We start from the raw sequence: 27,916 nt of genomic DNA on the forward strand, positions 1-27,916 counted from the left end.
TCTTACCTGGAAAAATGCTGGCCAGTTGACATTTTCAAAGCAAAAGACCTCTCTGCTAGGGCTCTCCAAACCCATTTTATTACCTCTCCTGCTGTGCCTTAATGGATGACTTCAGCTCATCACAAACAAAGAAAGGTCTTAGTCAGAACATGTATGAGAAAAACGACGTAAATGGTGATGAATGGGGACTTTTTACCATCTTGTACCATCTATACTTTTCCCAGACCCTGCCGAAGGGACTTTGATCCTGAACACTTGCAGAAAAGGACAATTGTCTTGTGATTTCCCAGTTGGTCTAATAAAAGGTATCAGTTCCAGTTCTAATCTTTAGTAGGAGTTCAAAGCATTTCCCTAGTGAATTAAACAGGAGGGTGGATACTGCCACCTGCAGGTCATGTGTGTGTTTAACAGTTACCAGTGAAAAAAATCCTATCGATGTTAAAGACGTATGAAATGGGTGCACCCTTTACTTATGAAAAGGCATGTTTTAAAATGGTACTTAAAGATAATTTCCAAACACGTATCTTGTTAATATCACAAGCCTTAAGGGAACTTTCAGGGAAGGTGCTATCAGACAATGTTCTCAGTAAGGACCCAACTTCAGACCCCAGAGGGATGAGTATTTATGAAGCTGGCATCTGAGTTTTTCCTGAGTGCAAGGTGGAGTGATGGATGATTTGTGAATTCCTGCCTGCAGCCATCTCTACTCCCCATGAGAACTGTGCATAATTTGGGTTATCAAATCCCAGATTGGGCAAGGTGCTTCGGGTTTCACTCCACAATCCAGGCGGTGCCTTGGGGGAGGATTCAAAACTTGCAGGGTGGTGGTTGCTGAAACATGAGACACTTTCACTTTGGACAAGTTTCACTTTGAGCTCTGAGATGTGTTTCACACTGACTGTCGGTGTCACAGCCAAAGCAAAGATTGGCATGGGCCTGTATGAACAGACACCTTTTGCCTGGCCCTGCTGAAGTGACTCTCAGGAGTGCGAAGTGGAAGGCTGGGGATAGATTCTGGAAATTAAGATTCCACAAGAAGTCACCAGGAGACACTGAAGCAAGATTTATCTATTTTATTACAAAACCAACAATAACCAGATGCCTTTCAGCCTAACAAACAATGCTGTAGACAAAACCACTGGGAGATGTTCCATACCACATTTCTCCTGGGCTTAGAATATTACCTCCCTACCCCCTTACCTTCAGGAGTGTTGAAACCAAATATCCTCCATGTGAGGGGATTCCCACCCTAAATCAAAGACAGTCTGTCTTCTCCATTGTGTTAGTCAGGACCAGCAAACAAGGAAGGATTTCTCCCTCCCACAGGAACAGTGCTGCCTACAGATGACATTGTGTGTGACCCCTGGTCTCTTCACCTTTGTCCCAGCTGCTTCCACCACTTATTCATGGTAAAGATGAACAGAATCAGGAAGATTCACAATGGTGGAAGAAACATGTATGAATTCTGTTTCTGCAGATAATTACGTGACCTTATTGATCTCTGTTGACTCCTACTGGTACACACAAGAGCAGGACTTGTCCTGACACTTCTAGATAAGGATGTGTTTGATGACACCTGCCCCATAGCCAGGATGCCTGGATGCCAGAAGGTTTTTTGGGGGGGAAGAGTGGTGGTGGTAGTGACCTGAGGTGTTACATAAGGTCCATAGTTCCATCTTGCCTGGTATCCTGTCACACAGTGCCAGAGGTTCGGTGCTAAAAGGGAGAGAGTGAACAGGGTATAACCAGGGTTTTTCCCGTTCCTCTCCCACTTGCAGCTTCCAGCCTTTAAGGTCCAGGAAGCGCCAATTCAGAGGCTATACCCCTAACTCCCAAGCTCAATAGCTACTGATGCACCTTTCCTCCAAGAATTTGTCCAATCTCTTTTTGAATCTGGTTACATTGTCAGCTGCCACAACATCTGGTGGCAAATGAGTTCCATGCTTTAATTACAGTGTGTGAAAAAAAACCTCTTTTGTTAGTTTTAAACCTACGACCTACTAGTTTCATTTTATGACCCCTAGTTCCTGTATTATGAGAGAGAGTAAATAATAAATCCTGTTTACTTTCTCTTCTTCACTTAGTATTTTGTAAACCCTTATCATGTCTTCTTTCAAGTGCCTCTTTTCTAAAACAAATATGCCCAGCATCTTTAGTCCCCCCATCATACCATTAATCATCCTTGTTGCTCTTCTCTGAACCTTCTCTAGTTCTTCTATATCCTTTTTGAGGTGTGGGAACCAAAACTGGGCCCAGTATTCAAGGTGTGTATGCCCCATGGATTTATAAATGTGCATAATGATACTTTGTGTTGTTCACAATTCCCTTCTTAATGATCCCTAACTGTTTGGCTTTTGACATCTGCTGAGCACTGAGTTTAGGTTTTCAGCAAGCTGTCCACAATGACTGTGGTAACAGCTACACCAGAGCCCATCATAATGTATGTATGTATAATTCAGGTTATTTCCCAGTATGCATCACTTAACACTTAATCTACATTGAATTTCATCTGCCGTTTAATCACCCATTCACTCATAAGTGTAAAATCATTTTGTAGTTTCTCACAGCCCACCTTGGTCTTTACTACTTTAAATAATTTTGTGTCATCCATGAATTTGGCCATCTCACTACTCACCCCCTATTCCAGATCATTTATGAATGTGTTAAAACAGTACTAGTACCAATACAAATCCCTAGGGGACCCCACTGTTCACTTCTTCCCATCCCCAAAACTGCCCTGTTATACTCGCTCTTTTTTTTCTCTCAACCTTAAGCCAATTTCTAGTCCATGAGTGGGCCTTCCTTGTAATCCCATGACTACCTAACTTCATTAACAGCCTCTAGTTTCAGTCTTGGGAGAACCTGCTGTCACTAGCATCATAATTCCATAGGGAGTTTCAGCCACTGCGTACCTTTGAGTTGGACAACCCTATGACCATGGCTTATGCTACAAAACCAGAATATTCTGTATGACCTTCTAACATACACAGTCACCAGAACTCCTGAATCACTTAGGAGCCTCAAGCCCACATAACCATCCACCATAGAGGCAATACAAGAGACTATTTTGGGACCTTCCCCGAAGACAGTAACTCAGGGTACTAGGTCCTATTCTTCAACTATGGAAGGGGAGGATATTTACTTCTCAGTTCCCTTTCTATGAGGCAGTCCTGGCAGAAAGCTACAGTTAGGGTCTAACTGAGACTGATGCTGACACATTTAGCCAACAACCACTTGGCGTTTTGAAGAGCTGCCCAAAGCTGTCAGCTAGTGGAGGGCACATGCACACATATTGCTTAAGCATCTCTTGGAAGGAAGGGAGGCAGGACTGACAACTGCAGTATTAGGGCTGCAGAAGGGATGATATAGCAGTAAATCTGGATGATTTAAATTCCCCAGCAGCCAATGAGTTTTAGCAAAGAAGTCCCAGTTACTAAGGCTCAATTTAACCATTTTTTTTCTGCCTGGGCAAGCAGGCAATGGCTACACTGAGAACCTCACCCCTTTTGCTGGGCACATCCTGCTCCCTGCAATTGCATGAGAGTATCCTATAGCCCTAGCATCAATCTTTGGCCCTTGCTGGATATAGTACTAAATGACAACACCAGCCAGCCCATCATTCCTCAAGATACAGCACAATGTTTTTACAAGGCTGGGCTTGTTCTTCATTCCTACTGCAGGATTAGTGGGAGGATATTGACATCTGTGATTATACACTGAACCAAATCCACTTAACACATCCGTACACAAAATGGTTCTGTATAAAAAAGGAAAAGCAATGAGCAGAAAGCAGACTTGCAGGCATAAAGCGGACATACGTTACAGGTGACTTACAACAAAGAAGTCAGCAATGGGTAGGACTGTTTATAAAGCAAAAGCTTTTCTTTACAACACACCTGTGAGACTTGCACTTCACAAAGGTACTTGTTAAGGGTCAATTGGTTTGTTTTTTTTAATTTAGACCAAATGCTTCCACCAGCTTCAAACCTACTCCCAAGCAGTGAGATCCCAAGTCCTGGAATCCAGTGAGTGATATTTGTGAGGAAGGCTCCATCTGGGTGTTTAAATGTGGTGCAAGTTTGCTGTGCTGGGGCACTGGGATGTTTCGGCTGTGACACTATTGTCACAAAGTGCTGCCATCCCAGGAAAAGGTGGACTTGCCATGTCACACAATTATATAACTAAGCAACATGGCCACAGTTTGTTAAAAGTCCCCTCTGTCACACTGCAACGAAATACTGTTGTGAAACAATGTTCCGCATGTAACCCACAAGGCCATGGTACAATGCCTGGCATTGCCATCAATATCCATTTTGGGACACTGAAATGGTACTGCTATTATAGCTTTAACAGGATCTAAACCAGGGCAGGCTTCAAACCCAGATCCTATTAACAATATTCATGGCTGCTCACCATTTCCTAATTGCTTGAGAGTTGGTTACAGATTCCCTCTGTGTATAAGTAGGTGGAAGAGGGGATCACCCTTCACCAAATTAAATGCAACACCTCAGAAGCCTCATTGTGGGTAAAATGGCTAAAGTACTTGGGTAACTATCATCAGAGAGCTGTCCCCCATAATACTGAATGCAAACAACAGGTACCTAAGGCAAGTGCATCAGAACAGCATGAGGATTAGGGTGTGCATACAAGTAAGTGAAAGAAAGGTTTAGGTGTCTGATAGATGGGAGATTGCTGTGCCCCACTAAGGGTCAAGAAAACCAGAGATGCTCGAAGCAGGAACACACTGTTTCATAGTAAGCTCTATGCTCCCACTGGCTGTTATGCACAGTAGAGGGTCTAGGTGTTCCTGTCCCTCGGCAGAATTTACTATTGTATCTAACTGTGAATAGCAGACAAAGATCTTGGCCAAAGCATAACCAGTTGAAGCAGTCCCTTTGAAACCTCTAAAAGTAGCAGTCTAGCCAATCTGAGCCACTGCCACTGCTTTAATAGTGTGTTATTAGAGCTTAAAACACCGATATTAGCAGGGTGCAGAAAAATGGGATAAGGTTATTGTGAGCCAATGCATCACCCTACTAAACAGGCAGGGAGCTATGGATTCACATCGAAGAAACACAGGGACCCATGGTTCTGCGCAGGAATGACCAATGCCTTCAGAAAAAGAATGAGCCAAATGGCAGAGATGCCATTTATATTAACGAGGCACCTGGGGATTGGTCTCTTCCTGTATCTTTCTGTTCTGACAAATGCACTCTCATCTCTCCAGTGCCTGTCACTAGGCTGGCAGATGCTCCTGCTGTGCAGGGCAAAGCTACTTGATTTCTTGTCCTTCATATAGTTATACGGGACATTTGTGGTTACTTTGGCACACATGAAGATAGACAGTTTCTCTCCCCACCCACTCTCCTGACACTACTGGGGCCTGTAGTATGTTTTCCTAGCATTGGCAGCCTGCTGGTTCTCCTAGTGACCCTAGACATGGTATTGGTGCAGCATATCTTCCTTATGGCACAGCTGGGCTTCCCCCTGCAGCTCCCCTGCCCCTTCCACACTTAAGGGCGTTCATGTTTCAACCTCTCCCTCACATATGCTCACATACAAAAACACTTCTTCGCTGCACTGACAGTTAAGCTGTAGCTGTACTCTCTCAGCGGCCCATGCTTGCAAGCTACAGAGGGCTCTCACCAACCATCAGAACTGGGGCTATTCAGCAATTCCCAGGAAGCACTCAGTACTCTGTAGGAACACTTGGGAGCACTAGCTGGGTCAATATATTCACTTCTACATGCAGTGGGATACTTGAGAGATTGATGTGCAGCTGGCAGATGGATCAGTCGCTGAAATCAATGCCTTGTTGGAATCCAGTAATGCAATGTGTTCCTTTACGCTAACCTGAATAGCCTTAGAAATCAAAGGAAGGAACAGAACAGTGACTCCAACCCCTGTACAAGACAATTGTACAATTTACATATATATTTATATACAGTATATAAAAATCTCTTTCTCAAGTCCCAGCAAACGTCAGTAGCTATTCCAATTAAAAAAAAGAAAAAAAAAGTCATGCTCTTCCTGCCCCCTCCCCTGCAGAGTATTAGATAATGGCATTAACAATAAATCAAAAACCAAACCAAGTATTTAAAAAAAAAAAAGTGCAAACGTTCTGGGTGCCACTTCTGCTACGGTGGATATTGCTGCCCATGTGCTCACAAGCAGCAGGGTGTCTGTCCGTCCAGCTGTCCTTCCTTTGGGTTGGACCCTGCATTCAGATCTCCTCCTAGACCAGGCGTCCTACTGAAATGGGTAGGTGGAACATTTGGTAAAGGGAGTGGAAAGGGAAGAGAGATATACCCAGATTAAACCCTCAATTCACAGACTGTTGATGTTAAATATATGGCACAATCTCTTCTGCAGAACAAAGATTTCAGAGCAGGATCTAATGAGCAACTGTGTTGCAGAAAAGACAGCTCTGACCAACTTGTGAACATGAAGCCTTAGGAACGGATATATTACTAAACTCAAACTACTGCTATCCATAATCTTACCCCTCCCTTGGGAATGGCCAAGCAATCCTGACAAAACAATTCCCCCTTTCCCTTCTCCCTTGGGCTGAATCTTGCTTGGGCTGAGCACTGATTCCAGACAACTTTGCTCTACTGTCAGAGCAAATCATCTCCAAGGTGGCCAGCTGGCTGGCTTCCCCAGCAAGCAAGCAGTGAAAAGCCCAAGCGTTTTTTTGCTCAGCCCCCCAGCAGCAGGACCTAGCAACTTTCCCAATGAACCTCTCTCAAAGGTGTCTCTGGAACATATGATCCAAAGACTACTGTGCTGTTAGTCTTGGATCCAAAATCTAATGCTGGGATTTAAAATGCACAGTGAGGCATGAGTATAGATTCAGTGGGGTGGAAAATGTTAGTTGCTTGAAAATCCCCTTGGTATAGCTCAGATTTGAGCACAAAAGGGCTGCTCAGTTAGCCAGGAGTTTCACACCCACTGATGTGCCAACTCCTTGTTCTGATTAGTCAAGGCTGGCACGTGCATAACATTAACAATATTGACCAGTATAGTGCCGCTGGATTTGACTGTGGCCAGTTCTCTAGTGGGTACCATTGAGTTGCCTCCAAAAAGGAGACAAGGCCATGTCCCTGCCCCCTTTCTGCACTGGCCAGCAAAGCTGGAAGCTTGTGGAAAAAAGTGCACCCTCCTGAATGTTGTCTAAGTAACCACACCCAACTCACACAGAAAAGCACTCTGGAAGGCCTGAAGATCACCACATTTACCCTGAGGTGAAAGGGGAACATTTCTGCAGAACCCAAACTAAATCTATCCATCCCTTTGGAAGGTAGAGACCATGGGAAAATTGCCCTTCTGACTAATGCTGTTTGTTTCTATTAGCCTACGCTGTTCTCAAGCAAAAACAAATCAAAATACCTATACTTACCAATAAACTATTGTAAATGATAGACATATAAAGATAACATTTTTCTTAAAAGAGATGCAGTTTTATGGGAAAATAGATAAGAAATCCTCCATGATCCACGGGCTTGTAATAAAGGTAATTCTGCCACTTCCGTTGATTTTCAGATTCATAGGTACTATGGACAGATGAGGCCATTACATCAACTAGCCTGACTTCCTGTAGTACATTGGCAATTACGTTTTACTCGGTTACCCTGTGTTGAGCTCAACAACCTGCGTTTGACCAAAGCAGATCTTCCAGTAAAGCATCTGATCCCGATTTGAAGACATCAAGAAAATGGAGAATCCATCACTTGTGTGGGCAGTTTGTTCCAGTGGCTGATCACTACCCTCCTCTTTAAAATTTGATGTTTAATTTCCTATTTATATTAGTCTATCTTAGACTTCTACTTCCAACCACTGGCTTTTTATACTGTCTTTCTGTGCAAGATTAAAGAGTCCTTCAGCTCTTGGTATTTTCTCCTTGTAAAGGTACTTTTATGTTGCAACTGAGTCACTTCTCATTCTTCTTTGTGATAAGCTAAATGGATTGAACTCTAAGACTCGCATTGTAAGACATTTTCTCCAGTCCTCAAATAATTTCTTTTGCTCTTTTATCCAGCTTGTCTAATTTCTCAGCATTTTTTTAAATCAGACACCAGAACTGGATATATTTCAATATCAGTATCACTAACACTGCGCACAGAGGTAACAGCATTCCCCTACCTACTCTCAGCTCTCCTGTTTCCACATTCAAAGAGTGTATTGGCCCTTTTTGCCATAGCACCACAGCAGAAGCTCATGTTGAGTTGCCAGTACACTATGACCTCTATATTTTCTTCAGAACCCCTACTGGGTACATATTCTGAAAGTAGGTCCTGCAGTGTTTGTTCCTAGAGGTATGATTTTGCACTTAGCTGCACTGAAAAAACATTTTATTTGACCTGGCTCAGCTTATCAAATGATCTGAAGTACCCTGTATGATTGCCCTGTTTTCAACATTTACGAACTCTACATCATTTACAAACTTCATCACCAACGATTAGCCATTGACTTTTGGATAACTCACGGAAATGAATACCATCAGACCTGATGCTCTAGAACCCACTAGAAATGTTCACTTGAAAATGATTCTGCATTGATAACTTTTTTTAAATGGTTAGAAGGCCAGCTGTTAATCTATTTTGTATGTGCTTTATTGGCATTTGACACTACTAAATTTAGTATGGATGTCATACAGCATTATGTCAAATGTCTCAGAAATATCTAAGCATGTCTATACATGCCATTTATCAACCAAACTTGCAATAAATATGCCTTTCTTTACCCTAAAAAGAAGAATTGTAAATCTTTTGCTCCCTGCATGCACACATCATCCTTTACCTGGCTCATGAAAATTGTAAGTGCATTTGCAGAAGTAGCACCATAACAAAAAGCCTAAAATACCTGCTTAATAGTGTACTTTATAAACAGTGGGTATTGTTATTCCCATTAGGAAAGCTGAAGTCCAGGATAACTGCAATGGTGTGAAAGAAAGTCCATATTTCTTGGTTTTAACTCCCTTCTCAACTTTAAAGGTCATTGAACAGCTGATATTTATGAAAGTGGGGAGTGCTTTCATGGATTCTCTGCGGATGGCTGTCATGCAAAAAAACAACAACTCCAAAAAGGGAACAAACAAGTATGGTACTTACTGAAAGGATTAAGGCCTTGTATTTTTCCCTGGGGGAAATTGCTATTGCTGCCTGCAAGATGCAAGAACAAAATTTAATCACTACCGTGGTCAGTTTTTTATACTTTTGAATGCTATGGTTAGGTTTAGGAGAACATGATGATTGTTCCCCTCATAACAATAGAAAATCATAATTGCAGGCAGAAGTGTAGCCAGGTTCTATGAAAAACTCCCTTAAACTAACGTGCATCCATCTCTGGCAAGCCATCCCAGTCTGGACTTGCAGTAACTTTTGGAGTCAGGCTACACTGGACTAAAGGTGTCACAGGTTAAACATCTTATATTGTGATGAATAAACCTCATAAAATCCAGAGGTTTAGTTTAGGCAAGCGCCAAAAGTTCGAGAAACTCCCTTGATACAATTAAGGCGAAGTTATACGTTACAATTAGATCATACTAAGGGCACTTAAAATGTGAGTGTCTGCATATTAAAGCTTATTAACTCTTGTTAAGTGCCCCCTGAGCATCCCACAGTTGTACCACTTCAGGTGAGGGTTAACACTGGGCTGTCCTAACATTTAGCCTATGTTAGGGTAGCTTCAGTCTGCTCCACAGAGATAAAACAAGCAATTTGAAGCCCTTCAGCATCCCAGGATGCACTGCTCCTGTCTGCCCCCCATCCTCTCCCCCAGCAGGTATAGAGAGTTCAGGCTCCTAACCACACCCCTGTAAATCATTTCTCCCAAAGTAACAGCTTTATATGGAGCTCAGACAGCATGCACCAGGCATAGGATAAATAGTCCAACCTTACTGAATCCCTGCTGCCCTAAGCATATGTCACAATATTCATACACTTGCATGGGGCCTAAAATCAGACACCCAAACTGACATTCAATATTGAGTTCCAAAGATGCCAAGCATTTGCAACTCTCAGGGGAGTGGCAGGGGCCCACCACTCTCAAAGCCATTTCCAGTTACGTGCCCAATTGTAGGTTTTAGGTGACTGACTTTAAAAGATGTCACCTGCCTCCATCTGACAATTTTGGTGATTGGCTGGTGATGGAAAACAGGCACTTCCACTTCCAGTCAGAACCAGTAAGTGTGCTTCCAGATCCTGTTCTGGCCTAGAGATGTAAATGACTAAGCTTAATTACCTGCACCAGTAATACTTGCTCTTGCAGAAGGAGACTGAATCTAAAATATTAGATGCTGGCTGTGCAAGAGAGGGACAAGAGGGCATTTAGGAAGGTGGAAGGCACAGAGGTCTAAAAGAGAACAAACAATATAATGAAGAAAAGAAACCAGGACAAAAGCATTCCTGTTAGTGGCACCCTGCTTTGGGGGAGAAGGCAGGAAGGGAGAGGAGGGAGAGAATCAATAAGGTGGTGAAATTTAAGAGATTCTAAAATACAGATCTGTTGCTTTTTAATTAAAAGGGGACATATATATATTTGATGAAAAATTTAAAGTAATTCCGAGTGCCAGCCATCCTTTCCTGAGAAACAGAAGCTACAGTTAAGCTGTTTTGATGCCTGTGTATAAAAAGCACAGCTCCACTGCCAAAAGGTGGGTTCTTCCAGAGCTAACTGGGGATCTTACCCAGAGACCGGGCCTTAAAAATTCAGGATCTTTACGAGTTTCTCCATCCTTTAGCTTAGGCACAAGCACATACCTGGACTTTTCCTACTGGCTGCGAGCCCTGCAGCAGCCTCTAGAGGGTGCTGCTCAGTAACTGCAGTATTCTTGAGCTACTGAACTGTCTGAAATACTACTTTTTTTCCTCTTCATGTTTTCCATGCGTTTGAAAAGCAGACACATTTCTATTTCCTCCCACCCCACCAGCAAACATCACATTGCTGTAAAACAATGATATAACACGTCCCTACCCTAGCACTATCGCTAATGGAAGCCATCATGCGCTGGCATCTCACAGCCACCAGACTGTTCATTCTATAACAGTAAGGAACCTTGTGCCCCCAAAGGAAGGCGCCTACCTTTCCACTTGCATCTGCTGAGCAGGAATGCGAAAGCCGAGCCCTCTTTCCCACTGCATTTGACTCACAATGGGTCTTGCAAACATTTCTCTGCAAATCCCTATTAAGTACCCAAATTGGGTTGAAAGCAGCCCGCAGGCTGCTGTCAGTAATTCTAAAAGGGTTTTTTCCCCTTAGACTTTTAAGCAGGTAAATCCTCCTCTTGGGTCAGCGGCACCTTGCACATGCAACAAGGAGGCAGTAAAGAACACTCTTCGCACCCAGACAATTCACTGAGTAGACTATTGATGGTGTCTCTCCTGAAAACCCACTTGTCTTTGAATGATAATTGGAAAACTACAGCTAAACTGACACTATACATTTAACAAGACTGGCAGACTCAGTCCCAAGCACAAAAGACCTTTCTGCTATCTGTGCCAGGGGCAGGGATTTCTTAGGGTTGGTCTAAGACTAATTCACCTGAGACTAAGGACTTTCACAAATCTTACCACCTTTCACAACAAATGCATGTTGTCTTTGTCGTGCCTTCCCTGACACACTACCGACATACAAGCTTAAACAAAGCGAAACAAGGCAGAATGAACACAACTGATGAGACAGACAGACGCACAGGCAACAGATATAAGTATCAAGCTGCTAGCGTATGATAGTGAGGTACTCAGGCATGCTGATGGTGAGAATGGGATAGGAAAGGGAACCTCTTCTCCCCCTCTTCACACACTCCAAGAGTTAACTGCATAAAGCAAAGTTCAGCATCACAAATTCACTTTCAGGATATCACTCTGTTCGCATTCACAAGTGAAATTGAATCAGGCCAGCTGGTTCTTGGATTGGAAGCTTTCAGTGAAAACCTGGTATACTTCAGTAGCTTGCACTCATTCCTCTGAATAATGAACAAATGCCCAACCATAAAGCAGAGACACTGTGTATAGCTAGACATGCTACCTTTCAGATTGGATCTAAAGCTGATGTCCTGGTCAGCTCTGGTCGTTAATAACCCTCACGCCTGCCCCCCACCCCACCAGAAGCTTTCTGATAGCCTAAAGTTGTTAAGCTCTATTATCCCCACCTGAACTCTGAAGTGGGTAACTGAACTAAGTGACTTATTCAATTAAAATACTCAGCGTATTTAGATTTCCCTCTCTCCCCACTTGCCAATTATCTATAATCTGACTTTGATTTTTCCTAACTTGTTCATTAAGCAAAACCACGGAATGAATAACTTTTATAATCATGTTACGGCTGCTACAATGATTGCCAACCATTCACCATGACAACCTGCTTTCTGTCATTCACAAGGTAGGAGCAATCATCCAAGTGACACGCTGAGTCATCTTCTTCCAAACCCAAAGACCTTTTCTTAGATGGCCACCCAAGCATTCCCGCACAATCTTTCAATACGAATTTACAATAGTATTCACAGGACTTTTTTCCTTTCCACAACTGTCCTGGAAGGACATTCACTCATGTCAATTTCTACAGAACGTAACAAAGGGATCAGAAATATTGCCAAAGTCACAGGCTTTACAGGGCTTTCTTTTTGCAGTGTTTGCTCAGCTTCTACCTTCCTTCTTTTTTGCAGTGTTTGCTCAGCTTCAGTAGGCAATTACATGTTGCTTTTCTACCAATTCTCCCTGAAATTTTAATTAGACACTTCAATCCTGTTTCTAAAATTCCCCATTGACAGGTGGCAGTTAGCACGAGCCTTGCTCATGCCTAGTCCCCCTCTCTAAGATCACTAGGCACCAATTTGTCTTGAATTCTGTAACTTTCCATCAAAGCTCTGCAGCCGGTCTGCTTCCTCCAAAGGACTCCATCTTTTGACTAGTGAGTACAGTCACAATTGGCCTTTGACCAAAAAGTGTTTCTACCCTCCAGCTTTGCTGTGCAGAATCCATTGGTGAATGCTGATTTTACCTGGTTGGGAATCAGTTTGGGTTCCTTCCAACCACCCTTTGTCAGACACACCTGAATCTACTGAGAGGGGATGCTTTCCTTGCCAGGCTCCAATCACACCCTGAACCACCCTTCTTCCTTTGTTTTAGGGAACTATTTGTGGGATCAGCAAACATCTTGGCTGGTTCCTAGGTACCTCTCCATCCTGATTTCCAGGAATGGTATGTCTCCAGAGTTGTCCTAGAGGGGCATATGGATGATATTTTAGCAAACCAATACCAGAACCAGAGAAAAGAGACCCTACTTGTTGGAGTCTATGATGAGTTCCTCGGTACTACTGGGGATGGGGGAAGAATGTAATTGTGGACAGGTTTGGATGGAAATCACTGGGAGGGTGATTAGCTACAGGTACTAAAAGGATGTTGGGGGCTGGGGAAAAGGATGGAAATACAGTATATACCTCAGCCAGGTTTGATGCATGAATGCCACACAGTCTACAGGAGTGGATCCAGAGGGATGCACTGGTGCAGTTGCATCCCCCTTTGACTCCTGCTCCATCCAAAGTTTAAAACTAACTGCTTGGTAGTGGCAGCAGCATTTCTAGTTAGACTGTGTTGAGGAAATCAAATGACTTCATGGCTCATCATCATCAACCTGATCCCTTCTAAACTCTGCCTTCCACAGTTGTTGATGATGCTCTCTCCTTCTTTATGGACTTGATATTCTACCAAATCAAGCCATCTTTGATCTGCAGTTCTGCTGTCTGTTAGCTGCTCCTGGTAATAAAGCTCCTATTTTACAGCCCTGCAGACTGTTTATAACTCATTCCAATTAAGTTATATTTGTATAACTTCAGCCTTAAACTGAATAATACTCTAGGACCCTAGCATATTCATTTATTTTTAACTGGAGAAAAATGTGTACTGTTTTATGTGTGTTGATGCACCTCACCATCTGCACCCCCCTTTTCAAAATTCTAGATCCACCTTTGGCAGTCCATCACTGCTATGGGACACAGAGGGTGGGTGTTAGGGGAGTTTTGATTTTCATATGGAAAGACTTAAGTAGAATAAAAGCAAAGCCAATCTACCTCACTGCCTCGCAAATCCCTTGCTGCTTTACAAAGCTGGGTTTGTCTAATGCCATCTCTTGAAAAACATAAAAGAAGAGAAAAGAACTGGAAGAGGAAGATTCAGTGTTCCAGTCTCAGCTCACTACTTCCCTCAGGTCACTCAAGAGCTTAGTGTTGGGTCTCCATCCTTATTCTCCCACAAGCCTCCCCCTGTACTACTTGTGCATTCCTCTTTGATCCCTGGGGCCAGGCTGGTCTCGAGGAGGCATGCCGAGTTGTGTGACAGAACAAGGTTGGAGCCCTATTTTGTATACACAGACTCTTCCTCATGCAGGGAAGGAAGCCACAGAAAGGTCAGGCTGTGCTCTAAGCAAGTATTGCTTGGCAGTCGCACTCTTACAACAATAAGTCTGAGTTTTCTGGTCATTGCTTTATTTTCCCCTCATCTTTGGCAGAGCAAAGATGCTCTTGTTTTATTCCATCCTTTGTTGTCTTATGTATTTTCATAAACTAAAGCCTTGAAGAGCCAGTTGGCTTGGGCAGCAGATTCCAGCAAGTCTCACTCCAAGCCAGATCACAGTAAAACTCATTTGGCACATTAATCTTAGTAGGAAGGTAATAAAATTAAGGGATACAGACACTATTATTGTATATTTTTCCACAGTAAGATACTGGTGACTAAGGAAAAGCTTTCATTAAACTAGGGAAGCTGGCTCTTCTCTAACTGCTGACCACGGATGTGAAGGCTTAAATTAATGAATGTTTGCAAAGCTCATAAAAACATGTAACGTGCTAGCAACCAACTGCAACCAGCCCCCATCCCCACTGGTGTGAAAAGTAGAGCAAATGAGCTTTTAACGTGGCATGTGGGTTGATTGGGGCGGGGAGGGAGAGCCCTCTCCAATCCATCCCACACAGCCTAAGGGATCAGCTCATCGACTGTAGTTGTAGCCAACGGTCTCAGCTAACTACACACCATGTTAACTCCACAGCACGTTCTATGGCGACTCCTGCCAGCCTTCTGTGCCCCAGTCACCTCTGGGCTATAGTCTCTCCACTCACTCTCACCCCATAAATACTGAAATATTTTTATATAAAATGAAACAGTTTCAACACCTGTGCCAGAGATACCAACCCCAGAATGACCTATAGCCCAATGGCTAGGGCACTTCTCCTGGGAGGTTCTAGAGGCTGGAATCCATGTCAGCCCCTACAGATGATCCACCTATGGGCCTCTCACATCCCAGGGAAGCATCCTCACCATTAGAGTCAAATGAAAGGAAGGTATCATCACAAGAATCACCATACTTGTCTTCATCCTGGTTTCTGTTTGTTTTTTGTTTTGTTTGGGGGCTTTGTTGTTGTTGTTTTTGCTTTACTCTAGCCCTTGGCTTTTACCAGTGACTGAATACAATTGATGCTTGAATTAAACATTTTCCATTTGCCAAAACCCCAACATTTAGGTTTGGGGCCAATCCAAAAGTCACCTCTTTGCAGGCCTCTCATTCTGCCAGTCTTTAATTGCTGTTCTCTTTTAGAAAACAGTGGTGGTGTAACACTATGCTGTCTGTCTTTCTCACCTGCTCAGTTCCCTGTGAGTACTTATTCTCTTGCATGCTGACTTTTGTGACTTAAATAAATTTTGCTCCTGTTAGCATTGCATAATGAATCATAAGCTTCAGATCACAGAGTATCATTGACAGTACTTCTCCAAGAAAGAACCCAACTAAAACTGCATGCTGGGCTCTGGAGAAGAACAAATCTCTTTCCTCTGTGGACATGCAGCTCCTATCACACAATAGGGTCCTAGAAGACACTACGGGCTCCTAGGTGATACCACAGCACAAACAAAATAATTGTAATAAAACAAGAACAAAGAAGGTTTGCAAAGCTGAATGCTAGTAAAGCACACCTTTTCTCTCGCAAACTGAGTAATAAAGCTCCAATCACCGGGAAGACAAGCAGGTACTGCTTTAACTCAGTCTAGTTATATTGCTCTGTGGAGCATTGCTTCCACTCGGAAGCAAAAAGTCACCCACCTCCTTCCTTGCTGACTCCCAAACACCCCTTCAGCTCTTGCAGTGAAATAGATTTGTCCTTGTTGAGGTCACAGTAGTCGGTGAAGCGTCGAGCACATTTCTTGGGTTTGGCTTTCTTTTTCACATAACGCTTGAAAGGCTTCAACTCCCGCTTGTTGATGTCATTGCTGCTGTTGTTGTCCAGCTGGCTGAAGTACCAATGCACCACTCGCTCCTCTAGTGTGTGGCTGGGGTCTGGCTCGGAGAACCTGGAATTCAGAACACACAATCCCCCAAACAAAAGGTGATGCTCTCATTAAAGTCTCTAAGTTGCTACTGTCTCACCATTACCCATTTGGCTTGCTGAGCATATGGGATTATCATACTCTGCCTCCCATGGCCAGAGGAGGCCAATTCCTGGCCAATGAGGTTATTGCATAGGCAGGGTACAGGCAACAAGGGCTCTTTTGTCACCAGAGGTCCATGAAACTTCCTTTCTTCTAGAGTTAAGGTCCATAAATTAGGCCTATTTTGAAAGAGGCATATATAATCTTTTGAAAAAGAAAAAGATTGGATTTTAACATGAGTGGGAGGTACTAGCAAAGCTCTAAAAACCAATATTCTCTCGGCATCCACAGAGCAGGTGCAAGGGAAACATTTCCTGGACACTTCCTATCAGTCGTTGTGCCTCAGCCTGACCCTGCAGGGATCTCCTCCAACCCAGTCTCTATGGCCCATTCTGTCTTTGGTTTCCCCACTGGCACTTGATAACAAGGGGCATAATCAGTACCAAGTTTCACAATAGTTCCTGTTATACTAGGACCTGAATATTAGGAATGGGAACATATTTGCTTACTGCAAGATCTATTTATTGATTGTTTGAAAAGGGTTTGGGCAGAATGTGACAATTTTGCTACGTTTATTTACATGATCCGACCCTTTATGTTGTACTTGCATGCTTTAATTGCTTTCACAATGCTGATTAAAGGCACCAAGATTAAAGGCTGCAACAGACAGATGACAAATCCATTCATAAGTAATAATAAGGAAATACACTGGTTTTGCCTCACTTCCAACTCATTATATTAACAACTTGACTTGCACTACTGTGCTACTGTGTTCCTGGAGGTGGATTAAAACTACGATTTTAGCTTTCCCTTTCTGTACCTACCTCTCCCTCATGAATAAAGCTGACCCCTGAAAATAGGTGATAGACAGCAACCAGACATGTTCTGCATGCTGCCACACTCATTGCTTCACCTCTGACTTACTGCTGGAAGACAAGCTTGGGATGCACTGAGCAGATTCCAAAGAACCCAAATCGATCCTTTATTAAGAGGAGGGGCGTCTGCATTCTTAAATCAGATCCCAAAGTAAGTTTCCGGCAGTCTGGTGCTGGGGGCAGACTAAACACTAACATTCAAGTTCTCTGTGGGTGGATCTTCCAAACCCATTTCAGATGCAGGTTCAGAGACCAGCAGCCTTCTCTATACCAGGGTATATTTTAAAATGGGTCAGGCTGCCATTTTCTTTGTTGGGCAGGTAGGAGGCAGATTGGAGAGCTATACTTCAGGACTTCCAGCCCAATCAACATCCCTTTAAGCAGGAGAGCCTCTTCTTAAAATAAATGAAAAACAGAACCCTGCATTGATCTCTGCTTCAATCAAAACTATAAGTTTGCAAGATGGTGCAAAGGACAAGGCAAGGGTGGTCACAGGCATGCTTCTCAGGCAGCTTTACAAATAAGAACATATTTATAAAGATGGCCCGGGCCCAGCAACATCTGGAAGTCTGACATAATAAAGACAAACAAACCTTAAAACCTGGAGAGAGGAAAATAAACCACAAAGCTTATTTTGAAAAGTTTATTCAACAGTTTCTTTTGCATTATTTAATTCTTGGGTGAGTTACAGACTGGCACCCAGAGTGACAGCAGCTGGTTGGCGTGTGCTAGAATGCACACCTGCAATGGGCGTGCTTGGCTTGGGTCTGGGAGCCAGAACACAAGCTGAACTGTTGGAGCCACCTACAGGCAAATGGAAAAGGGAACATGTTGCTTTGTAAAGGCAAGGCTCTCTGGATTTTTCAGAGCCCTGAAACCCTGCACAAGGAACAGGCCAACAGGGAAGGATGAAATGCACCCTGAACCATCTTGAGACTTGAGCTAGCGCAGCATTCTTTAACTCAGTCATTGGCATCTTTTTCCTTCTGGAAAGTTGCTGGCTATCAGCTGAGGCCTTGCTGATTCCCAGGGGCATGAAGTATGACTGGAGATGTGCTGTGTAAGAGGGGCTTTTTATGGGAATATGGAGTTGTGTTAAGATTTGTGACTGGAACAAGTACTATCCAGACTCCCCTCCTTCCAGCAAGATCCCTTTTATTACCCAACTGAATCCAACACTTTTCCTTCTCTCTGCCCATTTCCCAATCTTTTCTTAAAGCCTAGGGCTATCAGGGATAAGGTGGATGGTGTCAGAAAAAGGAGAGTGGGGAGAACAAAGACACAGAAGTCAGAGCAGTGACTGAAGGGGTAAGTAGGAAATGAAATGTTCTCTGCTTGTTGGTGGGACAATTTGTAGCACTCAGGCACAGAGGTAGGGGCATGGGAATAATTTCACACTGCTCAGTGGATATAGCAAGTATGGTCAAGAAGCTGGGTGGAGGGAAGGGCAGGGGGAAGAAAGAAAAGAGAGGGAGGATTGAAATATTATCATCTTCAGCAGTTCTATAAAAGGTACCAGGGATAGGAGTAGTCTTTAGAATTGTAAAGGTTAACATAAAATGCACAAACCCATGCAGCTATGACAAATCAAATACCAGTGTCCCAGCAAGCTTGGGTGGTTGTACCAAAGAAAACACAATTTCAGCATAGTAGTGGCAGAGGCAAAGCCAGAAGAAGTAACTTAAACCTCGAAAGTAGAAAGAGAAGATGTAGTTTATACTGTTTTTTTAGCCCTGCCTTGTGACTGCCTGTATAGTGCTGTACTTCCAGGAGGTGCTCACCTGTCGTTACTGACTGCAAAGATCAAGGCTAGTTTTAAGAAAAGCATGGAGCAGGAGGGAGGCCTGAGGGCACAAACATCCAGGGAAACACTGGATGCTATGACATTAAATACAGAGATCAGAATTGCGACACAGTACCTTCGTGTCAAGAAGCTCCTTCTGCATCCGTGCAACAAGATGCACATGCTTTCACATCATTGCTATGATACCCTGTTCTGATGCTGTATTGTGAGGTAACGTGACTATACTGAAACAGCTGGAATATATCTGAGGCTGTAACTGACCTCCAAGCATGAGACTTGCAGGACTTTGGACAGACTTGGAAATTTCCAAAGGAAGTCCATTCTACTGCCCCTGTAGTACCACTATTTAAAATGATAAATTAATTAAAAGGACCTCAAACCAGAGCTTGAAGTAAAATGCCTTTACTGATCTGTCTTCTCCCTGATCCAATTCATAGACAAATAGGAGAGACTGAGTGAGAGCAAAGTCAGCTGCTCATTATGTTGTTAGTGTCTCCCAGCATGACAGCATCTCCTGCTAACACCAACCACATGAAAGGCCCATTGGATTGCAGCCCTCCCTGTGGTGCAGCAACAGCCTGGGCAAGACCAAACAAAAATAAGACTATATCAAAAAACAAAACCAGAAATATCAGGCATGTAGTCCAGGAGGAGTCCTCAGCCTTCTCTTGTTGGCCTCATTAGAACTGTATTTGCCTTTCTTTTAACTGTGCTCTTTAAGGTTCTGTGGTAAAACACCCCAAGAGAGAGAGATGGCTAATAATTTAGAGAAACAAAAATAAAACTTCAGCTGCCCCCTTACTCTCACCCACAATTAAGTCTTCCAAAGAAGTCTCTTAAGAGAGGGAGATGGATTTATGTCATAATTGGGGGGACTAAAGGGGAGGAAGAGGTAAATTAGTAGATCTCACAGAAATCGCATAGACTGGGCTAATACAAAAGGTTGAGTATATCTGTCTACAGACTACAGTACAACATAGCGCAAGCTAGCTCAAGTACTGGAAGCAGCTTCACTGTGGCCATACAGGCTAATGCACGCAAGTCTAGACTTCCATGGCTAGACTGTTTTCCATATCTGACCTAGCAAGATTTCTGCACTGTACTGCTAGACAGGGAACTGGGACTCCAAGGCTCCATACTCAGCTCTCCCATCAACTTCATCCACTGCAGGGCACCATGCAAATCATTTTCCTTGGCAAGGCCTTAGCTTCTCTATCTGGAAAATGGGAAGAGTGCTTCTCTCAGAGGTGGAATACTTAAATTTCTTAGCTTGCAAAATACTTGAAGATACCAGAGTGAAAATGCAAAGCGTTAGTTTAATGATCATTTTCATATTTCCATAGGCTGCTTTGATACTGTTGGGTGCAACTGGCGCACAGGCAAGAAAGGCAAGAGGTTATACAAGTACAGGCAGGTGTGTTTTAAGCGTATGTACTGAATTCTAAAGCACAGCAGGCAGGAGTATCCTGAAAAGATTTCAAAAGGATGGATTTCCTGTACAGATGCCTGTGCACAACCGGAGACATTTTTAAGTTCCTGAGACCAAAAGTTGTCCTGCTACCAAGATGGAAAGAGTTAACATGGTTATGAGTAATAAAGATGAGGAGAACAACTACATTAATTTGCTGCAGGCAGGACTACACCTACATGGATTCACCCTGTGTGCAATCTTATATTCCACAGGATCACAGTGGATGTAAACCAGAGCACAGCATACATCCCAGCAACTGCAAAGGGAGCATGTAACTAGTAAATCAAAATCTGTGCCTAAAGTGACTGATCTCTTCTTTCCTACTCCTTAGCAGCTTCTCCAGCACCTCCAAAGATAGGCAGGACAGATGCACAGCATAACTACTGCATGGGTGGTGGTTAGATAAAGGCTTACTATGGTAATGTTAGCATAAGCCATGATCAAGAATAAATGCTCCTTCTTATCATCATGGGAAATCACATGCTCACATGCACAAAAAATAAAATTTAAAAGATGCGCACTTCAGAGTACATGGCCTATCCCTCACTGAAACCACTGGGAAACCTCACATTTTCTGAGTCAAGCTTTGTGGAGTGATGATAGCTGCTTAGGATGGAAGGATGAGTCTAATTCAGCACCACAAAATTCAAGGATGGAAGGAGGAAAACAGTCTACAAATCAAAAACTAAAGGAAGTTACTGCAGTCCTGTGCAAGCTGGGAGGAAGAAGTGGTAAGGAATGTAAGGCTGCTGATGGAGTTAGAGGAAGAACAAGAAATTAACTTTACTTGGCTTTGCCCCTTCTAAGGGTGCACATAGCCATCAGAAGGTTTTCAAGATTAATCCCAGATCTTCTTCTGACCTAAGGAGATTTAGCAATAATGTATCTGTTTGGTGGTGCTGGCAAAGAACCAGCATGAGAGAAGCTAAAGAATTGAAAAGGATAGTCTTTGTCAGTCTGCCAGGTCCCAGGAGGGCTGCTGTCCAGGTATATGTCCGAAACATGGAGAAGGGTAGAGAGCAAAGGATTTCAATAACCTGGACTGAAATTCGTATTTGTCTCCTAATTTGCTTCTGTTTTTAGGTTGCCTTTTATTTTTCCCCATCACAGTGTGCTTTTGTCCCAAACTTTGCAGCTGTAAAGGCAATGTATGGTTTGAATGAAGGAAGGTTACTTGAAAAAAATTCTGAAAGGATAACATATTTGTTTTCTCAGTCTCCCTTTCCCCCTAGCAAAAGACCCAAGTTAACATCAAAATAAGCTGTGTTCAGACTAAACAAAGGAGTACTCCACTGTCAAAACTCATTATGGAGACACATAATCCCTCCATAGTTAAAACTACCTTCCTGTTATCAACCCCGTTTTTACCCCTTCCCTAACTAATCTAAACCTCAACCGCTCTACCTGAAATTTGACATGCGACACAGTATTCTTATTACATTCTCTCTTGAAAAATATGGGATAAATCATTCAGGGAATTTAAAAGCTACTCCTCTTCCTTCACTTTGCAAAGATCCTCCTCTCATGGGATTTTGTCTTACAACTAAGTAGGCTGGAATTTCCAAATGAGCATAAAGGGGACTTGGCATCCAACTTTTAGTGAAATTCAGTATGAATTGGACACTTAACTCTTGTGCATCTTTGAAAAACCTCTTTAAAGTTAGAAATGTGCTGGAGGAAATGCGCCCTTTGGAGTGTGGCTTCTCTTTGCCTGCTTCAAACTCTTTGGCTGGAACAGGAAGGGGAACCCTCAAGGGCAATTTTTGTGAAGGACTCTCTGGGACTATTACACAGGGTATATCTGGCAATTTAAAGTGAAGGGACACAGCTGCTGTGCTGCATGATAAGGGAGGTATTGAAATGCTCTTAATACTAAAATTTCCCAGGATGTTATATGATCAGCAAAAATACTAGCAAGGGTACATACTTCAAATTAAAATTTGTTTTTGTAACTTAGTTTCTGCTGGAGAACTAAACAGACTGGAACCAAACACAGCTTTTAGGACAGGTAATTCAGACAAAGACTCCCCCATAGCACCCCACGCTGATCTCTATTGCTATCTTAAATCTCACATGGCATGGATGTGCCCGACTCTGAGGAAATTAACTATAGATTTAAACATACCTGAAAACTAACTGAACCCATCAAAACAAAACAAGACAGGCAGCCAAACCCTGCAACTTCTCTTGACGTATCAGATTTTTTTCTGAATTACTTTGACTGTGTGTCTTTTCAATAAGACCACCCTGCTCTGCTTAACAACAACAAAAAAGGCTCAAATTCTTTGTAAATATATTTTAATTATCTCAGGAATGTATAGTAACAAACCATGCCCAAGAGCTGTTACATTAGCTTGAAACTGAAAATGCACATTACCAGATTTTCTATTGTGAAAGTTTCAGTATTATCTATGCAGCTGTTTTGCACTTGTGTGGACTAGCCAGAAGCAGGACGAAGGCACTTTCTAATCTTGCACTGCCGTAAAGCAGGAGCAACTTCACTGGAGTCAACAGCTTTGCACTTGTGTAAGCGCAAGGCAAGCTCTAATGACTCGCACATTGTTTTTTAATCATGCCCTGTAAAAAGTCTTGTCAGGCTTTTTCTTTCATTGCCTGTACCCCTATAGAGTTACAGCACCTCACTGTACCACAGCTAAAAGTGCTTGTGCATGCAGATGTGCTGTTTAGCACAATCATACATATTTCTCAAATGCTATTCTCCAGCTCCCTCCCCCAACCCTTATTTATATTTTCCCAATTCCAAAAACACCAACCAGGAAATTGAATGCAAAACCACACAAATGCTTTGCAGCCATAAAAATGAAAATGTGAACTGAAAAGATTTGAGGAGAAAAAAAATCCTTCTCTTATTCAGTCATAGACTTTCCAAGGCCAGTCGGGACCACTGGGCCACAGGCCATAGAATTTCAGTCAGTTAGCCCTGTGTCAAGCTCAGTAATGTGTGTTTGGTAGAAACAAGCCCACGTCTCCCAGACAAGCATCAGCTCTTGGTAAGAAGACATCAAGAGATGGAGAATCTACCACTTCCCTTCGTAATTTGTTCCACTGGTGAATCACTCTCAAATTAGGAACCTGGCAGATGCTTTTAACATGGAACACACCTGAACCATGTAAATGCACCTAGTGTGCGCTTGCCTCTCTGCTAGGTTAGAGAGCATTTAGTATCCCGTGTCCCACGCCCCCATACGATGTATTTATGCATAGCAATCAAGTCATCTCTCCATCTTTTCTTTGTTAAACAGATGGAGCTTCTGATGTCTCTTGCTACAAGTCATTTTTCTCCAGTGCTCAAGTCATTTGTGTGGCTCTTCTCTGCACCCATCTCAAATGCTCACATCAGAACTACACAGAATATTCTAACCATCTATGACTTGCCCAATGTACACATTGGGAAAATTCTTGCCCCGCCCTTCCCCCCAACCCCAGCTCCTACTCCACTACCCAGCTGGCTATACATCCAAAGATTAAACTAACATTTTTGCCACGGCGATGTATTGAGAATACATATTCAGAACTAAGTCCTTTTCAGAGGCAATGCTTTCCAGGGTTGCAGTCCTTAGCTCTGCATTCTTTTTTCCTAGATGTCTGACTATATTGTATTTGACTATATAACTATATTGAAATGCAAGGGCCCTGAATTATCAAATGATCCAGAGTGCTCTATACAAGTGCTTTGTCTTCATTATTTTTTCATTGCAATCATCCACGAGTTTAACCAACAATGACGTGCCTCGTTGTACTGTCTATATTTGCTCTAAGTATACAAAAGATCCACTTGCCCAAGCAACAAATACTTAAAAATCTAGTGTTTGCCAGATGAAAGTTTCAGAATTTTATGAGACACTAAAAAAGGAAGGATAAGAATGGACACTGTTGCACAAGTTTACCTGTGATGGCTTTCTACTGCTATAGCTAAAGTGAATGGTGAAGATCATGCAGTGAACTGAATTTGTGAGACCAGCCTTAGCTGAAAGAAAGCTGGGGGGTGGGGGGACATGACACCAAAAAACAAACATATGCTAACTTTTATCTTTTTCCTATTTTATGTGGACTTTCCCCCAACTTAATGTTGGTCACTGAGGTGCAAGATGAACAAAATTTGTTTTGGGGATAGTAGGAAGCTTATGATTCAGTATCTCAAAGCAAATACTGAAAAAGATAGGGCTGGAAATGATCATTTTTGCCTTTTGGAAAGCTAGGAATGCCACCTTCCTCCAGGATAAAGGTCAAGTGTCTAGCAGCCTGAGATTAAGCATGATTGAGAGAGTAGAACACTAGAAATGTCTAAATACTCTCTCAAAGGGTATCATTAGAATTTTTCTCCCCTTCAGAAGCCTGTACAGCAGGGCTCACTGTACTCAGGCAGCTGTCGGATTTGGCAGGCCAAAAGATAAAGCGAAAGCCATATTAACACATTTTTAAAAAGTCTAAGTTTCTTAGAGAAAGCTTTTTCTGCAAAATGGACAGCCCTGCGATGATGCAGTAGGAGGAAAAGGTTTGACACATGCTCTTTGGGGAGGGCCAGAGAGTAATCAATGAACACAGAGGTTTATGCCAGAGCCTTTTTTTGCAGTTAATTCTGGCTGAGGACAGGCAGGTGGTGGATTTCTTTGCCTCACACAGGACTGGCTGCTGAAAGGTTTCTATTCCCCTTGCACACTGGCTGCTGACATTGTAGCTTAAAATAAATCAACTTGAAAACTGTGCGAAGAGCAACGTAGTGAAGGATTTTGCCAGAAAGGGCCTTACTGAACACTCAGACACACACAATACTTTGGAGACTTAGGAAAGAACATGCTGAGTTTTCAGAAGTGTGGTTGGTCCATATGGACCTCTCCCCTTGTCCTAATGTCTCTACAATACAAATTAAACATTATTGTACTGATTACATTGGCACAGTGATTGAAATCCCACTAGGCGTGCCAAATAAATATCAGATGCTCTCGAGGGCTTGCTTTCACCCCTACCCACTGTATCTGAACCATGTAAATGCACAGAATTGACACAGGAATGCTTGTGTTTGGGGAAGGAGCAATGTGTTTCCCACTCTTGGGACATTTTTTTCATTCTGTTTGTATGCACATGGATATGCTAGACATACCAATTCCTCAACAGATCACAGGGCATTCCACTTAATTGCAGAAAAACAGGACTTCTAGCCCAAACCCTGCTTGAGGCAGGAACATCCTTGTTTAATCCATCCCAACCAAGTAGTTCTAAGTGTTTAGTCACCAAGGTGATATCCTAGGTATAAATACTAAATTAACAGAGAGACTGTCTTGCAAGACTCCGTGCTGAAAATATTAAGGCAAAAGCCATAACCCTCAGAAATATTTATGTTGAACTATTGAAGATGGCACTGTTTCCTTCCACATATCGGAAGTAAAAGACTGCATGGTGACCCTCTAATAAAGGTATGCTAGTGTAACAGTCCTATATACCATGAGGTTTTTCCCTCAAACAGTACGGGGGGGGGGAGCCCATTGTCTTACATTCACATACAAGTAAACTGCATTAAATACATGGTCTATCACTAAACCGCTACCAAAAGCAGCACATACTCAGTAATGGAAACCAACGATGAAATTGATTAAATACAACCAACACTGAGCATGACCATAAAATACATCACCCATACTGGGCGAACATACTAGCCACAAGGCTAGGTTAGTGTAGTCTCTCTGAATAAGACATATGGCAATACCCACTGAGCAGCTTCCCCTTATTGCCGACTCTTTCAAGTCATGATGAGCCACTACATTGAATGCATTTTGACTTACTCTTCATTCCCACAGCTGAGCTGTACCTTTCTTTCCCATTTCAATGATTCCTGTTTCCTCACCAGCCTTAAATGTCTGGCAAACATCACCAAATGGGGCCCCAAAGAGTTCACCCAGAATCCCTCTGTTGCCCCCGTCTCAGTCTGTTGTATACAATTAGTGTGGTCCCACTCTCCACGAGGTGAAGCTCGACCAGATTGCCCTGAGCCTTATCTCCACGCAATTTTTTGGAGAATCCCAGGCAGAGATGACCGTAACAGGGTATGGGGCCCAGGGCAAATCAGCCTGTGTGGGGCCCAGATGTAGTGGTGCTGGGCAGAGGGGAGGGGGATGGCGAGTGGCTGGATGCGAACCCAGCCTGGCTCTGTGGGTCCCTCCAAAGTGTGGGGCCCGGGGCAGTCGCCCCGGCTCTGATCCCATGACTCAAGACAAGAACAGCTGGTTCCAGTCATGGTGGGGGAGCTATTTAGCACACAGATCCTATGTGGGGAGGTATCTAGAGTACACACACGTAATAAGCAATGCTGAGTCGTGGGGTCATCATGTCTTGAAACGCTGTATGGTAAATCATGAGCCTTTTGGTTTTGGATTAATATCATGCAGTTCATACTATATGTAAGGGAAATACCATGACTATGATGGTGGCAGAGGAAATACCCTGACTGAGGTAATGCAATTAAATGGCACTGTGTAGTAGAGCATTGTACCCTTGTCTGCTTGCGGACAGGACTCCTTACAAGAGCCTCCATAGTTAGTTTTCCACTGGCCAGCTTCCAGTGGGAGAATCTTGGCTACAGGCTGACTTTATGGAAATGGGAGATTCCTGCCTAACTTGCTCCTGTGGCCACCTGGCTGAGAGCAAGCCAAACTCAAGGACATCCAAACCCCAAGCTTTCGGGCTTGGGCCTGCACGTAGGATGCCTGCCAAAGGATTTGGAAGGATCTGAAGCCTCAGGCAGGGGTGGAGGATTTTTGCCAGTAGTAGGGCCACATTTGATTCTTGAATGACTCACAGATTTGGAATCGAATTGGCCGATTTGACTTGGAACATGAAAAATTTTCCTTAAAAAGAAAAATATGTAAAATAGGTACAAAAGTGCTGCTTATGTGTGTTTATGGAGAACCTGTGCAGCGTCTTGGAGAGCAGCGTCTGACATGTAAGTCTGTGGGATGGAAGGGGTATGAGGGGGCAGATAGAGGCCCCCGTGGTGAAGGAGGGAGTGGGGCTGGGGCAGGGACTGATGCTGTCCAGCTGGGGTGGGGTAGGGCATGGGATTGAGCTGTGGGCAGCTTGTCTGGGGAATTGGGGGGGGCCCTCCCACCACTGCGTGCACCCCTGTGGGAGGCATGGGGGAACATGTGCCCTCAGGATCTGTGTGCAGAACAAGTGTGTGCTGCCTGCTGTGGGCTGGGGCCGGGGGCTGCGCCAGCCTCTTCCCAGTGGGGAGGGGGGAGGAGAGCTGGGCCAGGGCTGTGCTTGGGGCAGATGGTGGTGGTAGCACTGGGAGCTACAGTAAATTTTGGGGTGGCTATAGCCACCCTGTAGCCCC

General features: G+C 43.4%; 1 protein-coding gene across 1 annotated transcript in view; it reads right to left on the reverse strand.

Moving 5' to 3' along the window:
* Positions 1-2,752: 2,752 nt before the first annotated feature.
* Positions 2,753-27,916, reverse strand: part of SMOC1 (SPARC related modular calcium binding 1) — a 277,516-nt gene continuing 252,352 nt past the window's right edge. Inside the window, exons 11-13 of the mRNA XM_019519152.1 lie at positions 16,090-16,337; positions 9,111-9,161; positions 2,753-6,252 (exon numbers count right to left, since the gene is read on the reverse strand). Of these exons, the coding sequence (XP_019374697.1) occupies positions 6,236-6,252; positions 9,111-9,161; positions 16,090-16,337 (316 nt within the window). The 3' untranslated portion in view covers positions 2,753-6,235. The remainder of the gene's footprint in view (positions 6,253-9,110; positions 9,162-16,089; positions 16,338-27,916) is intronic.

Source organism: Gavialis gangeticus, unplaced genomic scaffold (genome assembly GCF_001723915.1).
Source record: "Gavialis gangeticus isolate Ggan-Ray unplaced genomic scaffold, GavGan_comp1, whole genome shotgun sequence".
NCBI classification, from domain to species: Eukaryota; Metazoa; Chordata; order Crocodylia; family Gavialidae; genus Gavialis; species Gavialis gangeticus.